The sequence below is a fragment of the Salvia hispanica genome, chromosome 2 (genome assembly GCF_029641045.1).
Source record: "Salvia hispanica isolate PSC_SH4W2 chromosome 2, Shi_PSC_v1, whole genome shotgun sequence".
NCBI lineage: Eukaryota > Viridiplantae > Streptophyta > Magnoliopsida > Lamiales > Lamiaceae > Salvia > Salvia hispanica.
Genome location: NC_142693.1, coordinates 26776382 through 26797447, shown reverse-complemented (window position 1 = coordinate 26797447; position 21066 = coordinate 26776382). Strand labels below are relative to the sequence as shown.

The window sequence follows — 21066 nt, the reverse complement described above, 5'->3', positions numbered from 1 at the left end:
GTTGGAAGACAAAAGGAGGATTGTGTGCTCTTCTTGTGTTTAATTTTGAACTCTTTCTTGAGTTGGTTCTAATTTTTTTTCTTACTTATTTTTTTCGTTTTTGTATGTCTTCATGAGAGCTTGTATTCGAGTTGTATTTATATTTCTTTTACCTTCTTAATTGCTAGTTCTGTGGTTTTCTCAATTTCATTTTCAGTTGTTGAAGTATATGAAATTGATCCCTTTTGATGCCTCTGCATTTTGATCGCCCACAATATATAGATAATGCATCAAGAGTCCTATTTCAATAACTCTAAAACAAATAAAAACGAAATTGAATCCTGACTTGGAATCAAATAACAAACCAATAAAGAAAACAATTAGAGTTAATCAACTATGATAAAAATGGAAAAATGATTTGATACTAATCACAATATCTTCAACATTTCGTATCCCTTAGCAATATTCACTGCACTGAAAATAACTTGCCGTCCGTCCTCCCAAACGCCGCGCAACGTAACCACCTTATCGTTATGCCTAAATTCCATTGTGTGGTCGTCATAGTTTTGGTTAATCTCACCCAAGCTCTTCAGCCACGGAGCTCCTAGGACCACGTCCGGACCATCAATGTGGAACACAAATAAACCGACAACAGTCTCATGTCCTCCAAAAGATAACTTGGTGTTTTTACACTTTTGCCCACATACCAATGGAAAGGATTGGTTGGCCACATGCACACAGAAAGGATCGATTGTTGTAACCTGCAACTCAAATTTCTTGACAATATCGGGATGGATAAAATTATGTGTACTGCCACCACTGATCAAGATTTGGACATGTTCCTCCGAAATCGTACCTATTAGAAATTGGCCACGCACATGAACTTCAGATTTCGACAGTGGCGGAGCCAGAGTTTTAATCCTGGGGTGCCCAAATTACTAGTGTACTATTGTTTAATTTGTTGAGTGCTCTTATTGTCAACAACACGAAAAAACTTAAACATAAATAACATAGAGTTGCATGTAAAAACGGATAATGAGATAAATAAATAGAAGTCGAATAGTAGAAACTAGAGATACAATGACAATTAACATCAAAATAATTAATAATAAATTTTTTTTTTATAATAAATAGCATACTATTGAAATTGTTATTGCTAATATTAGTATCTCCTTTATTTATATGATTAAAGAATTATTTTCTATTCTAGATTTTAAAATAATATTATTTGACACATTTACATGTTTATGAGATTAAAGAAATAATTTCTATTCTTAAATTATGAAAGAGTACAAAATATAATTATTTATACAAAATTATTAGCTATAACTAGAGAAAATAAATAAAACTACAAATATTAGAAAATCCAAATAGAGAATAAATGAAATTTAAGAGAAAATCCAAGGAGGCAGAAAAATAAAATATTAAAAATAAGAGAAAATCCAAGGAGGCGGAAAAATAAAATATTAAAAACAAGGACATGGGATTCGAACTTGAATTCATTTGGTTGCTAGTCACTCTTTATGCCAACTGGGCTGTAGCATCAAGTTTCCATTGAGGTATACATATAATACACATAGTAAATTAAAAAAGGGTGAGGGGCCCAAGGGCCCCCCTGGCCCCACCCTGGCTCCGCCAGTGGATTTCGAACTTCAGATTTCCACTCATGAGGAAAGATAAGAGAAGAGATAACAATATCTATCACACCATACGGCTAGCCCAATACAACAATTAAGATAACATCAAACAATACAGATTCAAGGCATACTAACAGTATAGATGAGATATGATAGTCAATGTGGGATAAAATTTATTGATTTTAACAGTACCTGTCACTTTCAACACCCGGGGAGGGTCGAATCTCCACTTCACGTCCTCCAAGAAATTAGGCCACGACGTCAGCAAATCGTTATCATGTTGGTATCGGAGCCAATTGGACGCCGGGTGTTCAAATAGTAGCGCAACTAAGCGTAAACGCTCCTCTTCTGAGAACTGAAAATAGTCGAAATACGATTTCACCTTGTAAATCCAGCCCGATGGGTTATCTCCGTTTGAATTTTGGAGGATCGATGCGAAGATCGGGCTGCCTTGCCTTGGCCTCCAATATAGAAAACAGCCGGTCCGCTCTGTGTGAGAAGGCAACAAATTCATGTCTGTTGTAGCGAAGTTCCGAAGATATACATTTTATGGATAACACAAGATCTTCTTGAAAATTGGTGTTTGAATCATCAGCCTGAGTTTTTCTTGCCATGTGATTGAAGGGGTGAAGGAGAAGTCAAGAGAAGATTAGGGTTTAGGAAAAAGTTAATCTTGTTCGTGTTTATTTGAATATCACATGTTTTAGGTAATTAATTATACATTACTTATCTTTTGTGTCAAGAAAAGTTAAGAAGATGGCTTACTCTACCGAAATTCAATTAAGATATCAAGAGAAGATTAGTGTTTAGGAATAGTTATCTTGTTCGTCTTATACATGTCTTTTTTGTTAAGATAAACAAACACATATTTTAGATCATTGTATATTTCTTATTTTTTGTGTGAAGCAATCAAGAAAAATTAGGAAGATTATTTTCTTTAGTTCAATTCAATTAATATATCGATGAAAGTTAAGGAAGATTACTTACTTCAGTTATATTCAACCGACTAATATACCTAATAATTAAAGTATGTTTTTAAATCAATAATAATAATCATAATAACGATGAGAATAATAATGATAATAATATATTTAATAAAATTATCCATAGTGTTTTGAATTAAGATGTTTTTAATAAATTATTAATTGAGAAAGTCATTAATAATTAATTACTAGTAGTAATAATAATCATGACTAATTGATAAAACAATATCAATAAACTAGCTTAAAATGACAGCCTCCTTATCTCGAGCCCCTTCTTCTGTTCGTCTCAAAATACATCGTCTCTGCTACATCTACCTACAAGATGATAAATGATTGAAAATCAATAACTGGAATCTCACTATAATCATCAAAGATACAAAAGTGGAACCTCAATTACCATCACATTTTCTTTAACTTTAAGGCAAGAACATGAAGTCCAATTAATATGGACCAAAACATAATATTTAGAACCAAAAGCTAACTAAGTTGATGTGTAGGACTAAAATATCTTAACAAAATAATATTCGTATCAACTCCCCACGGTTGAAATCGAGTGATACTAGAATGGCACCATGAAGCTCCTTAACAATTGAAAACCCCATGTACTCAATTGAAACCATTCATATTCCAGATTTTTGAGAAGACTTAGTTCTACCGGGAAGTTTGGCTCGCAAAGAGGATCCATGAGGAAGTACAAGCTTCTTTAAAACATAAACATCATGGTTTACAGGATGAGCAGATGCAAGCTAAGAAACATACCCCCTTGGATAACTGGTAAGAAAATAGGAGTAGCAACAGGTAGTGGCATTGTTGATAGGGTATTAGTCCTATCGGGGCTGCACGGCAGATTGACTTCCGAAACTCGTGCCCTTAGGGGCCGCCATCTCTATTTACCTCTTAGTTCCATGATTATCACTAGGCAAGCCAATGGTTGGATTTGATACATTTTCTTTTGCTTTTGTCTCCAATCTAGAGTCAGTTGAAATCACATATTCTGGTTTATCACAATGCTCACCTTTTCCAACTGAGTATTCTATCTGAGCATCCAAACTCGATAAATCAGACACTTCTCCTTCTTGCTCCCTCATTCGATGCGTACTTCCATACATAGAACTATCCATCCCTTCACCATGTTTTAGCAAATGTGTATGAGAGAACTCATCATCATAGCATCTCTTCTCCGAGACTTCATTATTACTAACCTGGAAGTTTGGCTCGCAAAGAGCAAAGAGCCCCTTCTTTCTAATTTGATCCCTGAGAATAGCTTTCTCAGTCACTGAACCCGGCTTTGAGCACTTTTTGACATCTTCAAGATATCTATTATGGGAGAAAGATGACCTCCTCCCCCCAACATAGATCTTCACTTTCAAACCTCCCAAATGACCAAATGATATCGATCCTGAAAGAATAGATTTGGCCTTTGCCATTGAGGTCGGGACAGCGACAGTATGCAGCGGTGCTGCTGAACGTTGGTGGCTAGGTGGATCAAACACCGTGCAATCAGGCTGCAAAGGCTGTGTACCCAGGCGTGGGTTAAGACAAGAATCAGCAAGAGTTGCTCTCAATTGATAGCTTCAATTCCTCAAGGGCTGTAGACTAGATTGTACATGTTTTTAAGATAATGTACTTGTATCTTCTGAAGATGTTGCACTCCCCCCTAGAATTTGCCTTCCAACAAGATAAGTTTCTTCCTCGATTACATCTCTGAAACTTGTCATCGACCTATCCAAAGAGGCAGAATAACCCCTTTGCCCATTTTGGAAGTTACCAGCAAAACCAGAGTCCGGGCTGGCCGAGGTCAAATTCTCATGTCTTTGGATCCATTTCCCACAAGATATTACGAGTAAAAAACTATCAAACCAAGAAAAGAAAAGGAAAGTCATTGACAGCATCAGCAAATCCAATCAACAGAACAAAAGCAAGTACGCATTGATTGACTAATGCAATCCACCGGCCACAATGAAAAAACTCAGAGAGAATTTCTACAAACAATTTCGTAAAGACGTTCATTCAACAAGTAGACAGCCTTCTAAAACATCATAAGAATACAAGTACACTTAGTTAACTGGTTGCACAAAACAGAACCCCAACAATCTTCATATTAACAGAATGCTAAGCACTTCATAAAAACAGAGGCATATAAAGTTAAAACTAATTACAAATTTATGGTTGCCATGCAGCTGGTTTAATCAGACAATTTCATCAATTTTATAAAAATATTTCATCTTAAATTTAGATCAGGTGACGGCTATATATTCTAAACTTTAATAAATTATACTCATCAACTTTAATATTTTTTAAATACAGAACAAATTTTAGGTTAAGACTTTACATATTACAAACTCTAAATTTGAAATCGAGTACGACCACATAACTAGCAATTAAAAGTAGTAAAAAAAAATAGAAAACACAAATCAAACAATACTTTTAAGTCTTTGAATCAAGTTCACCTGCGTGTGGGATCCATTTCTTCTGTGTCTTATATTTATACGTCCAACACCATAAAACAATTTTTGTGGGATCCATTTCCCACAAAACTTAAATTAAAACAATTTCGTAACAAATGCAAAACGATACACATTCAAACAGTTTGCAACAGAACAAAGAAAAATTGCAATCTTCATAAAAACAGAGGTATATAAAGTTAACTAATTACACAAAACCGAATCCAACAGTTCCCTACACACCAATGCAAAATTCAATCTTCTTCTTTAGTGATAAGCAAAAAAAGCGTAAGTTTAAGTAATTAAAAGCCATATAACAAAGAAAAGGGAGCAATCAAACACATCACTACCCACTAACACCTACCAACTCCAAAATTAGCTCATAAATATCACACTAATTAGTGAATTAACACATAAACCACTCATCAAAACACTTCAATTTCCCATTCCCATGCTCAAAAACAATAATTGAGCTAAATGAGAAATTAGGGTAAATTCACAATTCTCAAAATTCACAAAAAATACGAAGCTTCTAGAACAATTCAAGCAGAGAGGTGCGAGCTGAGCAAATAATCTAACCATCATTCATCGACGAGTCGAGAGGGATCCAAGAGATAACAACAGTGAGATATTTTAATCTTTATCCCCTTTGGCTTCATGAGCGTGTCCGGAATTTGCAGATAATAATTTATTACTTCCTCTATTTCTTGTTAATAGAGTAAAGACGAAGACACAATAAAATAAGAAAGAGACATTTACTCTTTTGTTAATTTAAATTATAAAAATAATTACTTCCTCCGTTTCTTCATAGTTGAGGCCGAACTTTTTGGCACGGAGTTTTAGAAATGAATGTTGGGTATGTTAAATAAATAGATAAAACAAAGTAAGAGAGAGGAAAAAGTAGAGAGAATAAAGTATAAAGTGAGTAAAGTAGAGAAAAAGTAAGAGAGGATAAAGTAAGAAAGAGAGAAAAATTACCATATATGGAAATGACTCAATTATGAAGAAACTTCCCGAAATGAAAAAATGACTCAACTATGAAGAAACAGATGGAGTAATTAATATGGAACGGAAAGAATAATTAGCAGTACTAAACAAATTTAAACACGTGATTTTAAATTTATTTTTTACCCAACGACTCTTTCAAATTTAACGAATATTTATCAATTTTTAAAATATTTTATAATAATACTCCTTCCGTCTATCATTAGGAGTTTCGATTTACTATTTTAGTATATCGCCATTAGGAGTTTCAGTTCATTTTTAATATAAATCGTAGGTAGAACCACCCACTTTCCACTAACTCATTCTACTAACATTTTATGATAAAATTGGACTCCACATTCCACATTTTCTCTCACCCATTTTCCTTTACATTTTTTAAACTCTTGCTGAACTCAAATAGAACTCCTAATGATGGACGGAGGGGGTATAATTTTAAGATCATAATTTTGTTATTTTAAAATTTTATTTGGTGACTTTATTAAAAATTCGGAATTGCAAATTACTCAACATTAAAGAATAACAAAAACGAAGAGATTGGATTTATAAATATTGGTAAAAGAAGAACAATAACAATGCATGAAATTTGGATTTGTTCTCGATTATCTAATGATGACACTTTTTTGTAAAATTGTACTCCCTCCGTTTATTTGTAGTAGGGACATTTCTTTTTGGCATGAAATTTAAGAAAAATTATGTTAAGTGAGTCAAGTAAATATGAAGTAGGAAAGAAAAAAATAGAGAGATGAAGAGAGAAGAAAGATTTTTGCTTTTTTCAGAAAATGAAATGACTCAGCTACAGCGGCAACCAAAAAAAGGAATAAGACTTAGCTACAGGGGGACGAAGGGAGTATCTTATACCACAATCAAAAAATTATTCATTGATGTTATCGTCGATAAATTAAACAATGTTGTCTACTCATCGTTCAGTTGAAAAATATGAACAATACACACATACTTATCAAAATTGATGGACAGACTAGAATTTGACCAAATTTTGTAAGTTTTTTTTTCCCTACTATTTAATCCCTACTACATAGTGAATTTCGAAAAAATATAAAATTGTTTGGGTTAATATGTTATAGTGTTTTATGGAGTAATAAAATATCTTACTCACTATATAAAATTTAATGACTTAAACTTAATCCATCACATGCATGCATGAGAATTTTACTCCGTTTAATTTTATCTTTGGATTACAATATATGGATATGGACTATTTGTACGATAAAAAAAGAAATATGATAGAGGGAGTATTAGTTTTACAATGGAATGTAGGGGAATGTGATTACCAAAAATGATAAAAGTGAAAGGTGATAAATTTTAGGATGGACGAAAAAGGAAACAAGTGACAAATTTTCAGGAATGGAGGAAATACTGTAACAACTCCAAATTTGAAATTGAGCATAGCCACAGGAGTAGCAGTTAACATGGTAAAAGAAATAGAAACTCGACTCAAACACAAGCTCTCATGACATCCAAAAACAGAAAAAAGGAAGAGAAAATTAGAACAAACACAAGAAAGAGTTCCAATTTAAACACAAGGAAAGCACACAATTGAGAGGACGGGTTTTTGCACGCGTGTCGTAGGCGCGTGTCCCTTCCTATTCAACAAGATTTATAAGTTCCCACTTTCCAAAATACTATTAATTAGTATGTGGTAAGTTAGGGTGTCGAACCCACGAGGAACGGTAGCATCCGTTATGTATTTCCACACTTAAAAAGGTTTTGGCGATGCCGCCACACTTTAAATTGGGGGTGGGAACTGAACTACGAAATATAAATAAAACTTAAGCTAAGATTGAGAACTAAACATGCAAATAAAATACAATAAGAAGAAAGCAATTAAACTGGAACGCTGACTGGGCAATCTGATAAACTGGGCAACTTAGCAGTGGCGAAATAAGAACATTTCGGAAATGAAAAGAGAGCAGCAACTTGCATGAGCATCCTAAGTTCAGAAAGCAACAGGAACTAAGTTCAAAGACTAAGGAAAATAAACTAAGTGTTGGCTCCTAAAAGAAAGCTAGAAAACTAAGAAAGTGACATGTTCAAAAGGTGAACTTTAAGGCCCTAACTAATGTGACTTAAAGCTTAAATGAAAAGCATGTGGAGTGCAGATATTATCTAATCTAAATGGCTGCCAAAAGTGAAAAGAAAGCATGTACTTGTTGTCTCCCTAAACCCTATTACCCAAGGTGTAAAACCAATGGATAAAAGCCTACAACTAATGGTCACTTCACTTAACTCCTAAAATCTGATCATGGCTCCTAATTCAACACTAAAGGCACGAAAATAAGAGTAAATAAAAGACTAAATGGCTGCTACACAACTAACCAAGCAAGAGAAACACCAAATCATCAATTAAACTAGCTAAACATGCATTGAAAACACCAAACTAAAAGCTGAAACTTAAAACACTTAAGCAAGATGAAATAAAGCTCAAGAACACTCAAACATGGAGGAATAATACTAAGAAAACGAAACCAACAAGAACCATACAAAGATATGCAAAATAAAAACCAACTAGATGACGAAAATCATGAAATAAACCGGCCATCTTTCACACACGTTTTTCCCTTCCATTTTCTTCCACAAATTGAAACACAATTAAGAAAATAACTTAGAGAACTGATTTAAAAAGCTTGAAAGAAGTTTTAACTAAACAAGAACATAACCCACACTAGAACTAATCAACAAGCTAAAAACCGAAAATAAACAAGAGCTAAACTTTAAAACACGTTGAATACACAAACACTTAGAGAAATTACTACTTGAAATGAGCTTTTTAAAGCAAGAACTAAAACAAAAACTAAGATTAAGAAAGGTGCAAAAGAACTCCACAAGTTAAGGACAAGCAACTAGAGAAAATAAACACTACTACTAAATCTACTACTTCAACCCATGATGAACAATGATCTTGGCAGTCTTGAAGTTGAAATCCCTCTTCTTAAGGAAGAGAGAAGTTTTCTAGAGAGAGAATAAACTAAAACTAAACTAAAGCTAAGTGATAAAGTTGAATGTCTTGGTAGTTGGTCCCAAGCTAAGTTAAGTATTTTTTTACATATCTCTCATTTAACAAAAGATATTTCCATTTTCCCATGCCTTAGACGGAGGTGGACACGTGTTGCAAAAGGAAGCAGTCTTGTAATTGTGCTCAAGTGGCTTCATGCATTTTCCCGTCGGGTCCAGCTTGGCCAAGCTGACAGCTTGGGCAGTTTGCCATTTTTCTGATTTTCTTCAAATTCTTGCACTTTTTGCCTCCTTTTTGCATCACTCCACTACAAATGCCTTCCTACAATGCCTCCGATCCATAAGCTCAATTCCCTGCCAAAATAGCATCTTATCATGCAAATATCCAACTAATAAGTACGAAAAGTGATCAAATCCGAGTGACGAAAACTAGCCTATCAAACCTCCTCACACTTGGATCATACTTGTCCCAAGTATGTGGTTGGACTCCCTCTACTTTCTAAACACACACACTAAATTAAACAAACACAAAACACCAAGACGTTTACAAGATAAACACACACAACGACTCAAGATACACACGAAAGACATACCAAGCAAGTTGTACGAAAAGCGTAATGATACCCCCAAGAACCAAGCTCAAAACAGATTTTTAAAACATAATATTTTTTAAAACATAATTTTCTTCATCGAACAATGTGGTTCCAACCGTCGGTCTCATCAAGATAGCTAAGCACATACCACAAGCAAAAGATTCACTCCCTGACCCTCTCAAAATGTAAGGACAATTATCTCATTAATAATAATGAAAATGCAATCAAGGAGATATCACTTTATCACATGTAGCTCAAGAGGGTCTTTTACGGGATGTAATGGGGCTTGGGACCATTTAATATTGTCGGTTAGATCCTAGGGGTCCTAAGCTATTGAGTGTAGTACAACAAAAACTTGTGCTTATTCTCCAAAGGGATACTTAGAAACTCCAAACACAATCACCCACAATCAAACCAAAAGTTAGAGATGCATTTAACTTCCTTCTTCTTCTTTTTTCATTTTTCTTTTTTCCTCTTCCTCTTCTTTTTCTTTTTCTGCTTCCATCTACCTTCCCACATTCTCCTTGCCATTTTCTCTTTGTTTTGTTTCCTTCCTCTTTTTCCTTCTTTTTCTGTTTCTTCTTTTTTTTTCTTTTGCTGTTTCTTTTTCTTCTCTTCTCTTTTTTTTTTCTTTTTCTTCTTTTTTTTTTTTTTTGGCAGCCACTGTTTTCTTTCTTTTTTTTTTGGTGGGGGCAACAGATTTTTGGATGTTCACAACTACTATCTCTTTCTTAAAAGGTGGTGATCATGTAGGAGCAACTAAGCACATTTATTTTGCACAAGAGGGAAACCATTTCCTAACTTAGAAAGAAATGTAGGCTCAAGGTTTCAAAGTGGCAACTAGGGGTAGCTCTTTTTTGGTTGATGTAATCACAAAGAATAAGGCTCAATTTGGCTTTTTCTAGTGCCCTCTATCTATGCCATAGTGACCAAGCGATATCAACTATCATGCAATGCAATGTCATTCAACGCTCGAAACACATGTAGAAAGTGTTCTACTTTGAGGTTTTGAACCTTACCATTTGTGAATTTTTATGCAAGTGATAGTGCTTCACATTTCCATCGTACTCAACTTCATTCAATAAAAACCACAAGTTCTTGAATAAATTTTTTCAAAACAAAGCAAGTCATTTTTTTTTTTGCTACAATTCAACAAGTATTTTTTTTTTGCTACGATTCAATAGGGGGATCATTACAAAATCATGCATCAAGGCTTGGGAAAAAGATAAAACACGACACTTTAGAAAAACGGCACAATACAACATGACCAAACAACAAAACAAACCCACTCCTCACACTTAGACCTTGCTTGCCCTCAAGCAAGTTTGATTAAAGTGTTGGAAAAGAAAACACATCACATAAAACTTAGAAAACCAAGAACGACACACAAGAATCCCACCTCCTCACACTTGGGTATTGCTTGCTCGAGAGCAAGTAGACCAAGTGTTTAGAGAAAGATTACTAACAACACATAACAATCACAAAGGCCGACAAGGCCACAAAGCATGCATCAAGGCCGACAAGGCCACAATATATACAAAACAAAGCCGACAAGGCCACAACTACAAAAACTTTAAAGCAAACACATACATCACACACAAAACACATATATACAACAAATAAAAGAGAGGGTTGGATAGAAATTACCTCCCCCGCACAAAGCGGGGGGTACGGGCTGATGTGGCAGGTGGTGCTAGATCTGGTGCAGCTGCCTCCTTTGGTTTCGATCCACTCATGTGCTAGCTTGATGGTTTCTTTGGATTCAGCTACTTTATCCACTGTGGCATCCAGACTGCCCAGTTCAGTAAACTGGGCAGGATCCATGTGTTCTTCCAAAAATACATCATCAAATCTTGCTTTCCAATCCTTCCAAGTAGATGCATTCAACTTCCTTTTAGGATCCCTGTAGAGTTTGGAACCCTTCTCTGAACTCATGTAAAACATGCAAACATAGGGGATTATACTCACGATGTCGTCGGCCGAAGTCCGACCGGTCACCTCTTTATACCTCTTCAAAGATTTGATCAAATCATTTTCTTGAGTTTTGTCTAGGCACCTATTGTTGATAATGGAAATGGTCTCATTCTTTTCCAAAGATTTGAGGCCGGAAGGAATGGCATTCGGCTCCAATTTAGGTAAATGAATCTGCAATGGTAGCAACTCTTCTTTTTCTCTCGTGTTGGGCAGCTCATTCTGACTCGGTACTTCCATAGGGTTGGGTAGCTTACATCTCTCAGGCGGATTTGTGTGATCCCTCTTCTTGCACCAAGTCATGATTTCAACTTCTATCTCCTCATCACTAAGCCCTTGAGTGCTGAACAACTTGCATTCACTAAGTTCTTCAAGCTCAACTTTTTCGTCAATGGAGGGTAATGGATACATATCTTGCAAAAACTCAGCTTCAAGAAAGTTGGGACCTTTCAACTCTTTGATCAACTTCTCACCTTGGCCATTTTCCATATCACTATCGATGATAACAGAGAGAGTGTCACTTTCCCCAAGAAAGACATGCTTGAGGTTGGTGGACAGCAGCTTCAAATCCAATTTTGATGACCAAACTTCTGACGGCACCAATTCCTCCTTTACGCTCAGACAGGGCAGTTCGCCTGGATCGGGCAGCTTGCTGGTAGACTTTGCATGCTCCAATTGGTTGCACCCTTTCATGATGGTCGCTTCTGGTCTCAAAGGCATGAGTGTAGTTCCATCGGGTGGAATGATGATGTGCTCTTCAATCTCCTCATCGCTATCCTCTTCATCTTCAAACCAAGGAGTCACCTGACTTTGGCAGTGTATTGCACTGGGCAATCTTGGCCCATGTTCCAATATTTCCCTCGGTTCGCTGTTTGAGTTATTGTTGAATGAAGCTTTCAACTCTTTCCCGAACCTAAGGGTACTCTGATTAAGATTCTCCTTTCTTGATGGTTGCACTTGAGCCGGAATTCCTCCACCATTCCCACGCATATCATTGATGGAAGTCGCTAATTGTTCCATTTGGCATGCAAGATGATCAAGACTAATCATTTGCTCATATTGTTCATATTGCATCTCATGCACCACATTGTAATTGGCTTGCAAATTGTTTTGCATGAGTTGTTGCGATGTGATTAGGTCCTCCATCATTTCTTCTAAGCACTTTGGTGGCATTGGCGGATGATTTGGTTGATATTGGTCGAATTCTTGTGGCTGGAAACACGGAGGGAAACCACTTTGAGCCGGAGGCCAATAAACATGATTTTCATCTGACCCTTGGAAAGCTTGGTGATATACTTGTGGTGGTGGACCTTGATATTGTTGATTCGGATCGGTCCATACAAAATTAGAGTGATCATCCTATCCAAGATCGTATGGGTCTATAAAATAATCCATGCCGCCTTTAATGGCGCACCACTTTCGTCATTGCCACTTGAATTGGTTTCCTCGTCGGTACACTCCTAAACTTCTGACTCTTCAAACATGGCATTCTGTTGAACTGGGCAATTAGAAGAACTACCCTGTTGATCTTCTCAGACCGGCTTCCTCAAGCAGCCTCTTCGTCGTCTTCTCAATTTCATTATCGAGCAACAACCTTGGAGAAGATGACCTGCTCATAAACTAAAAATAAAAGGAAAATAAAAACAACAAACAAAAGGAAAACAAGTCAAAAGCTATATACAATAAGTGTAGAAAAACATAACAAGACAACAACACCGTTTCCCGGCAACGGCGCCATTTGAGAGGTCGGGATTTTGCACGCGTGTCGTAGGCGCGTGTCCCTTCCTATTCAACAAGATTTATAAGTTCCCACTTTCCAAAATACTATTAATTAGTATATGGTAAGTTAGGGTGTCGAACCCACGAGGAACGGTAGCATCCGTTATGTATTTCCACACTTAGAAGGGTTTGGCGATGCCGCCACGCTCTAAATTGGGAGTGGGAACTAAACTATAAAATATAAATAACACTTAAGCTAAGATTGTAACTAAACATGAAAATAACATGCAAGTAAACGAAAGCAATTAAACTGAAACGCAGACTGGGCAAGTTGGTAAACTGGGCAACTTAGCAGTGGCGAAAATAAGAACATTTCGGAAATGAAAAGAGAGCAGCAACTTGCATGAGCATCCTAAGTTCAGAAAGCAAAAGGAACTAAGTTAAAAGACTAAGGAAAATAAACTAAGTGTTAGCTACTAAACTAAGTCTAGAAACTAGGATTGTGACCCTTAAAAGTGGCTAGACTAATTATTGAATCCTAAAAGCTAAACTAAATCAGATGTAAATGGAGGTTGAGTGCAGAAATTAACTAAGCTAAAATGGCTGCCAAAAGTGAAAAGAAAGCATGTACTTGTTGTCTCCTAAACCTTATTACCCAAGGTGTAAAACCAATGGATAAAAGCCTACATTCCTCTCACTTAATTTTCGTGGCCTTAGTGTAGATTTAGGAGAGATATCAGCTTTTAGAAGTTAAGTGAAAGGACCATTAGTTGTAGGCTTTTATCCATTGGTTTTACACCTTGGGTAATAAGGTTTAGGAGACAACAAGTACATGCTTTCTTTTCACTTTTGGCAGCCCTTTTAGCTTAGTTAATTTCTGCACTCAACCTCCATTTACATCTGATTTAGTTTAGCTTTTAGGATTCAATAATTAGTCTAGCCACTTTTAAGGGTCACAATCCTAGTTTCTAGACTTAGTTTAGTAGCTAACACTTATTTTATTTTCCTTAGTCTTTTAACTTAGTTCCTTTTGCTTTCTGAACTTAGGATGCTCATGTAAGTTGCTGCTCTCTTTTCATTTCCGAAATGTTCTTATTTTCGCCACTGCTAAGTTGCCCAGTTTACCAACTTGCCCAGTCTGCGTTTCAGTTTAATTGCTTTCGTTTACTTGCATGTTATTTTCATGTTTAGTTACAATCTTAGCTTAAGTGTTATTTATATTTTATAGTTTAGTTCCCACCCCCAATTTAGAGCGTGGCGGCATCGCCAAACCCTTCTAAGTGTGGAAATACATAACGGATGCTACCGTTCCTCGTGGGTTCGACACCCTAACTTACCATATACTAATTAATAGTATTTTGGAAAGTGGGAACTTATAAATCTTGTTGAATAGGAAGGGACACGCGCCTACGACACGCGTGCAAAATCCCGACCTCTCAAATGGCGCCGTTGCCGGGGAACGGTGTTGTTGTCTTGTTATGTTTTTCTACACTTATTGTATATAGCTTTTGACTTGTTTTCCTTTTGTTTGTTGTTTTTATTTTCCTTTTATTTTTAGTTTATGAGCAGGTCATCTTCTCCAACATAAGCAACACTAGAACTAAACAACAAGCTAAAACCGGAAATAAACAAGAGCTAAACTTTAAAACACATTAAATACACAAACACTAACAGAATTACTACTTGAAATGAGCTTTTAAAACAAGAACAACAACAACAACTAAGAGTGAGATTGGTCCAAAAGAACTCCAAAAGCTAAGAACAAGCAACTAGAGAAATAAACACTACTACTAAACTACTACTACTTCAACCCATGATGAACAATGATCTTGGCAGCCTTGAAGTTGAAATCTCTCTTCTTAAGGAAGAGAGAAAAGTTTCAAACAGGACATTCTGTCGGCCTTGATGCATGCTTTGTAAAATTAAGTGAGAGGAATGACTACATGGCTGCTACATAATTAAAATATGCTAGACAAACACAAGATCAACAATTAAACTACCTAAACATGCATTAAAAACACCAAACTAAAAGCTGAAACATAAAGACTCATTAAAGAAGATAAAGAAAGCTTAAGAACACTTAAACATGGTGGAAGAACACTCAAGAACCGAGCTCATCAAACTCATGCAAAATCATACGAAAATGACACCCGACAAGGTGCCGAAAACACACAACACATGGCTGATTTTTTTGAGACTTTTCAAACACCTTCTCCACGTTTTTTAACCATAAACTAACTAAGAAAAATGCTTTATAAACTGATTTTAAAAGCTTGAAAGGATTTTTAACTAAACAAGAACATAAGCAACACTAGAACTAAACAACAAGCTAAAACCGGAAATAAACAAGAGCTAAACTTTAAAACACATTAAATACACAAACACTAACAGAATTACTACTTGAAATGAGCTTTTAAAACAAGAACAACAACAACAACTAAGAGTGAGATTGGTCCAAAAGAACTCCAAAAGCTAAGAACAAGCAACTAGAGAAATAAACACTACTACTAAACTACTACTACTTCAACCCATGATGAACAATGATCTTGGCAGCCTTGAAGTTGAAATCTCTCTTCTTAAGGAAGAGAGAAAAGTTTCAAACAGGACATTCTGTCGGCCTTGATGCATGCTTTGTAAAATTAAGTGAGAGGAATGACTACATGGCTGCTACATAATTAAAATATGCTAGACAAACACAAGATCAACAATTAAACTACCTAAACATGCATTAAAAACACCAAACTAAAAGCTGAAACATAAAGACTCATTAAAGAAGATAAAGAAAGCTTAAGAACACTTAAACATGGTGGAAGAACACTCAAGAACCGAGCTCATCAAACTCATGCAAAATCATACGAAAATGACACCCGACAAGGTGCCGAAAACACACAACACATGGCTGATTTTTTTGAGACTTTTCAAACACCTTCTCCACGTTTTTTAACCATAAACTAACTAAGAAAAATGCTTTATAAACTGATTTTAAAAGCTTGAAAGGATTTTTAACTAAACAAGAACATAAGCAACACTAGAACTAAACAACAAGCTAAAACCGGAAATAAACAAGAGCTAAACTTTAAAACACATTAAATACACAAACACTAACAGAATTACTACTTGAAATGAGCTTTTAAAACAAGAACAACAACAACAACTAAGAGTGAGATTGGTCCAAAAGAACTCCAAAAGCTAAGAACAAGCAACTAGAGAAATAAACACTACTACTAAACTACTACTACTTCAACCCATGATGAACAATGATCTTGGCAGCCTTGAAGTTGAAATCTCTCTTCTTAAGGAAGAGAGAAAAGTTTTCTAGAGAGAGAATAAACTAAAACTAAACTAAAGCTAAGTGATAAAGTTGAATGTCTTGGTAGTTGGTCCCAAGCTAAGTTAAGTATTTTTTTACATATCTTTCATTTAACAAAAGATATTTCCATTTTCCCATGCCTTAGACGGAGGTGGACACGTGTTGCAAAAGGAAGCAGTCTTGTAATTGTGCTCAAGTGGTTTCATGCATTTTCCCGTCGGGTCCAGCTTGGGCAGTTTGCCATTTTTCTGATTTTCTTCAAATTCTTGCACTTTTTGCCTCCTTTTTGCATCACTCCACTACAAATGCCTTCCTACAATGCCTCCGATCCATAAGCTCAATTCCCTGCCAAAATAGCATCTTATCATGCAAATATCCAACTAATAAGTACGAAAAGTGATCAAATCCGAGTGACGAAAACTAGCCTATCAAACCTCCTCACACTTGCATCATACTTGTCCCAAGTATGTGGTTGGACTTTTCACTCAATTGCTAGTTTAAGTCACTCCCCTCTACTTTCTAAACACACACACTAAATTAAACAAACACAAAACACCAAGACGTTTACAAGACAAACACACACAACGACTCAAGATACACACGAAAGACATACCAAGCAAGTTGTACGAAAACCGTAATGATACCCCCAAGAACCAAGCTCAAAACAGATTTTTAAAACATAATTTTCTTCATCGAACAATGTGGTTCCAACCGTCGGTCTCATCAAGATAGCTAAGCACATACCACAAGCAAAAGATTCACTCCCTGACCCTCTCAAAATGTAAGGACAATTATCTCATTAATAATAATGAAAATGCAATCAAGGAGATATCACTTTATCACATGTAGCTCAAGAGGGTCTTTTACGGGATGTAATGGGGCTTGGGACCATTTAATATTGTCGGTTAGATCCTAGGGGTCCTAAGCTATTGAGTGTAGTACAACAAAAACTTGTGCTTATTCTCCAAAGGGATACTTAGAAACTCCAAACACAATCACCCACAATCAAACCAAAAGTTAGAGATGCATTTAACTTCCTTCTTCTTTTTTCATTTTTCTTTTTTCCTCTTCCTCTTCTTTTTCTTTTTCTGCTTCCATCTACCTTCCCACATTCTCCTTGCCATTTTCTCTTTGTTTTGTTTCCTTCCTCTTTTTCCTTCTTTTACTGTTTCTTCTTTTTTTTTTTTTGGCAGCCACTGTTTTCTTTCTTTTTTTTTTGGTGGGGGCAGCAGATTTTTGGATGTTCACAACTACTATCTCTTTCTTAAAAGGTGGTGATCATGTAGGAGCAACTAAGCACATTTATTTTGCACAAGAGGGAAACCATTTCCTAACTTAGAAAGAAATGTAGGCTCAAGGTTTCAAAGTGGCAACTAGGGGTAGCTCTTTTTTGGTTGATGTAATCACAAAGAATAAGGCTCAATTTGGCTTTTTCTAGTGCCCTCTATCTATGCCATAGTGACCAAGCGATATCAACTATCATGCAATGCAATGTCATTCAACGCTCGAAACACATGTAGAAAGTGTTCTACTTTGAGGTTTTAAACCTTACCATTTGTGGATTTTTATGCAAGTGATAGTGCTTCAAATTTCCATCGTACTCAACTTCATTCAATCAAAACCACAAGTTCTTGAATAAATTTTTTCAAAACAAAGCAAGTCATTTTTTTTTTTTTTGCTACAATTCAACAAGTATTTTTTTTTTGCTACGATTCAATAGGGGGATCATTACAAAATCATGCATCAAGGCTTGGGAAAAAGATAAAACACGACACTTTAGAAAAACGGCACAATACAACATGACCAAACAACAAAACAAACCCCCTCCTCACACTTAGACCTTGCTTGCCCTCAAGCAAGTTTGATTAAAGTGTTGGAAAAGAAAACACATCACATAAAACTTAGAAAACCAAGAACGACACACAAGAATCCCACCTCCTCGCACTTGGGCATTGCTTGCTCGAGAGCAAGTAGACCAAGTGTTTAGAGAAAGATTACTAACAACACATAACAATCACAAAGGCCGACAAGGCCACAAAGCATGCATCAAGGCCGACAAGGCCACAATATATACAAAACAAAGCCGACAAGGCCACAACTACAAAAACTTTAAAGCAAACACATACATCACACACAAAACACATATATACAACAAATAAAAGAGAGGGTTGGATAGAAATCACCTCCCCCGCACAAAGCGGGGGGTACGGGCTGATGTGGCAGGTGGTGCTAGATCTGGTGCAGCTGCCTCCTTTGGTTTCGATCCACTCATGTGCTAGCTTGATGGTTTCTTTGGATTCAGCTACTTTATCCACTGTGGCATCCAGACTGCCCAGTTCAGTAAACTGGGCAGGATCCATGTGTTCTTCCAAAAATACATCATCAAATCTTGCTTTCCAATCCTTCCAAGTAGATGCATTCAACTTCCTTTTAGGATCCCTGTAGAGTTTGGAACCCTTCTCTGAACTCATGTAAAACATGCAAACATAGGGGATTATACTCACGATGTCGTCGGCCGAAGTCCGACCGGTCACCTCTTTATACCTCTTCAAAGATTTGATCAAATCATTTTCTTGAGTTTTGTCTAGGCACCTATTGTTGATAATGGAAATGGTCTCATTCTTTTCCAAAGATTTGAGGCCGGAAGGAATGGCATTCGGCTCCAATTTAGGTAAATGAATCTGCAATGGTAGCAACTCTTCTTTTTCTCTCGTGTTGGGCAGCTCATTCTGACTCGGTACTTCCATAGGGTTGGGTAGCTTACATCTCTCAGGCGGATTTGTGTGATCCCTCTTCTTGCACCAAGTCATGATTTCAACTTCTATCTCCTCATCACTAAGCCCTTGAGTGCTGAACAACTTGCATTCACTAAGTTCTTCAAGCTCAACTTTTTCGTCAATGGAGGGTAATGGATACATATCTTGCAAAAACTCAGCTTCAAGAAAGTTGGGACCTTTCAACTCTTTGATCAACTTCTCACCTTGGCCATTTTCCATATCACTATCGATGATAACAGAGAGAGTGTCACTTTCCCCAAGAAAGACATGCTTGAGGTTGGTGGACAGCAGCTTCAAATCCAATTTTGATGACCAAACTTCTGACGGCACCAATTCCTCCTTTACGCTCAGACTGGGCAGTTCGCCTGGATCGGGCAGCTTGCTGGTAGACTTTGCATGCTCCAATTGGTTGCACCCTTTCATGATGGTCGCTTCTGGTCTCAAAGGCATGAGTGTAGTTCCATCGGGTGTAATGATGATGTGCTCTTCAATCTCCTCATCGCTATCCTCTTCATCTTCAAACCAAGGAGTCACCTGACTTTGGCAGTGTATTGCATTGGGCAATCTTGGCCCATGTTCCAATATTTCCCTCGGTTCGCTGTTTGAGTTATTGTTGAATGAAGCTTTCAACTCTTTCCCGAACCTAAGGGTACTCTGATTAAGATTCTCCTTTCTTGATGGTTGCACTTGAGCCGAAATTCCTCCACCATTCCCACGCATATCATTGATGGAAGTCGCTAATTGTTCCATTTGGCATGCAAGATGATCAAGACTAATCATTTGCTCATATTGTTCATATTGCATCTCATGCACCACATTGTAATTGGCTTGCAAATTGTTTTGCATGAGTTGTTGCGATGTGATTAGGTCCTCCATCATTTCTTCTAAGCACTTTGGTGGCATTGGCGGATGATTTGGTTGATATTGGTCGAATTCTTGTGGCTGGAAACACGGAGGGAAACCACTTTGAGCCGGAGGCCAATAAACATGATTTTCATCTGACCCTTGGAAAGCTTGGTGATATACTTGTGGTGGTGGACCTTGATATTGTTGATTCGGATCGGTCCATACAAAATTAGAGTGATCATCCCATCCAAGATCGTATGGGTCTATAAAATAATCCATGCCGCCTTTAATGGCGCACCACTTTCGTCATTGCCACTTGAATTGGTTTCCTCGTCGGTACACTCCTAAACTTCTGACTCTTCAAACAGGGCATTCTGTTGAACTGGGCAATTAGAAGAACTACCCTGTTTATCTTCTCAGACCGGCTTCCTCAAGCAGCCTCTTTGTCGTCTTCTCAATTTCATTATCGAGCAACAACCTTGGAGAAGATGACCTGCTCATAAACTAAAAATAAAAGGAAAATAAAAACAACAAACAAAAGGAAAACAAGTCAAAAGCTATATACAATAAGTGTAGAAAAACATAACAAGACAACAACACCGTTCCCCGGCAACGGCGCCATTTGAGAGGACGGGTTTTTGCACGCGTGTCGTAGGCGCGTGTCCCTTCCTATTCAACAAGATTTATAAGTTCCCACTTTCCAAAATTCTATTAATTAGTATGTGGTAAGTTAGGGTGTCGAACCCACGAGGAACGGTAGCATCCGTTATGTATTTCCACACTTAGAAAGGTTTTGGCGATGCCGCCACACTTTAAATTGGGGGTGGGAACT

At 36.7% G+C, this 21066-nt stretch overlaps 2 protein-coding genes and 1 pseudogene across 2 annotated transcripts; all 3 read right to left on the bottom strand.

The window, feature by feature from the left end:
* Positions 1–2692: 2692 nt before the first annotated feature.
* LOC148931968 (uncharacterized) lies at positions 2693–5759 on the bottom strand. The gene is made up of 3 exons (XM_089063543.1): positions 5623–5759; positions 3615–4450; positions 2693–2914 (listed from the first exon to the last, which is right to left on the bottom strand). Exons 2-3 carry the CDS (start codon positions 4024–4026, stop codon positions 2886–2888), a joined length of 441 nt encoding a protein of 146 aa, XP_088919669.1. The 5' UTR covers positions 4027–4450; positions 5623–5759; the 3' UTR covers positions 2693–2885.
* A 5313-nt stretch (positions 5760–11072) lies between these two features.
* LOC148931967 (uncharacterized) lies at positions 11073–12977 on the bottom strand (annotated as a pseudogene).
* A 5631-nt stretch (positions 12978–18608) lies between these two features.
* LOC148931966 (uncharacterized) lies at positions 18609–20513 on the bottom strand. Its single transcript, XM_089064969.1, has one exon. It carries the CDS (start codon positions 20511–20513, stop codon positions 18609–18611), a length of 1905 nt encoding a protein of 634 aa, XP_088921095.1.
* Positions 20514–21066: the final 553 nt, after the last annotated feature.

Excerpts from the sequence above, each read along its gene's own strand:
- LOC148931968 (XM_089063543.1), bottom strand. The coding sequence starts at position 4,026 with ATGGCAAAGGCCAAATCTATTCTTTCAGGATCGATATCATTTGGTCAT. Across the intron at positions 2,915-3,614 it reads AGAATACTCAGTTGGAAAAG|GTAGATGTAGCAGAGACGAT; the intron begins GTGAGCATTGTG and ends ATCATCTTGTAG.
- LOC148931966 (XM_089064969.1), bottom strand. The coding sequence starts at position 20,513 with ATGGATTATTTTATAGACCCATACGATCTTGGATGGGATGATCACTCT.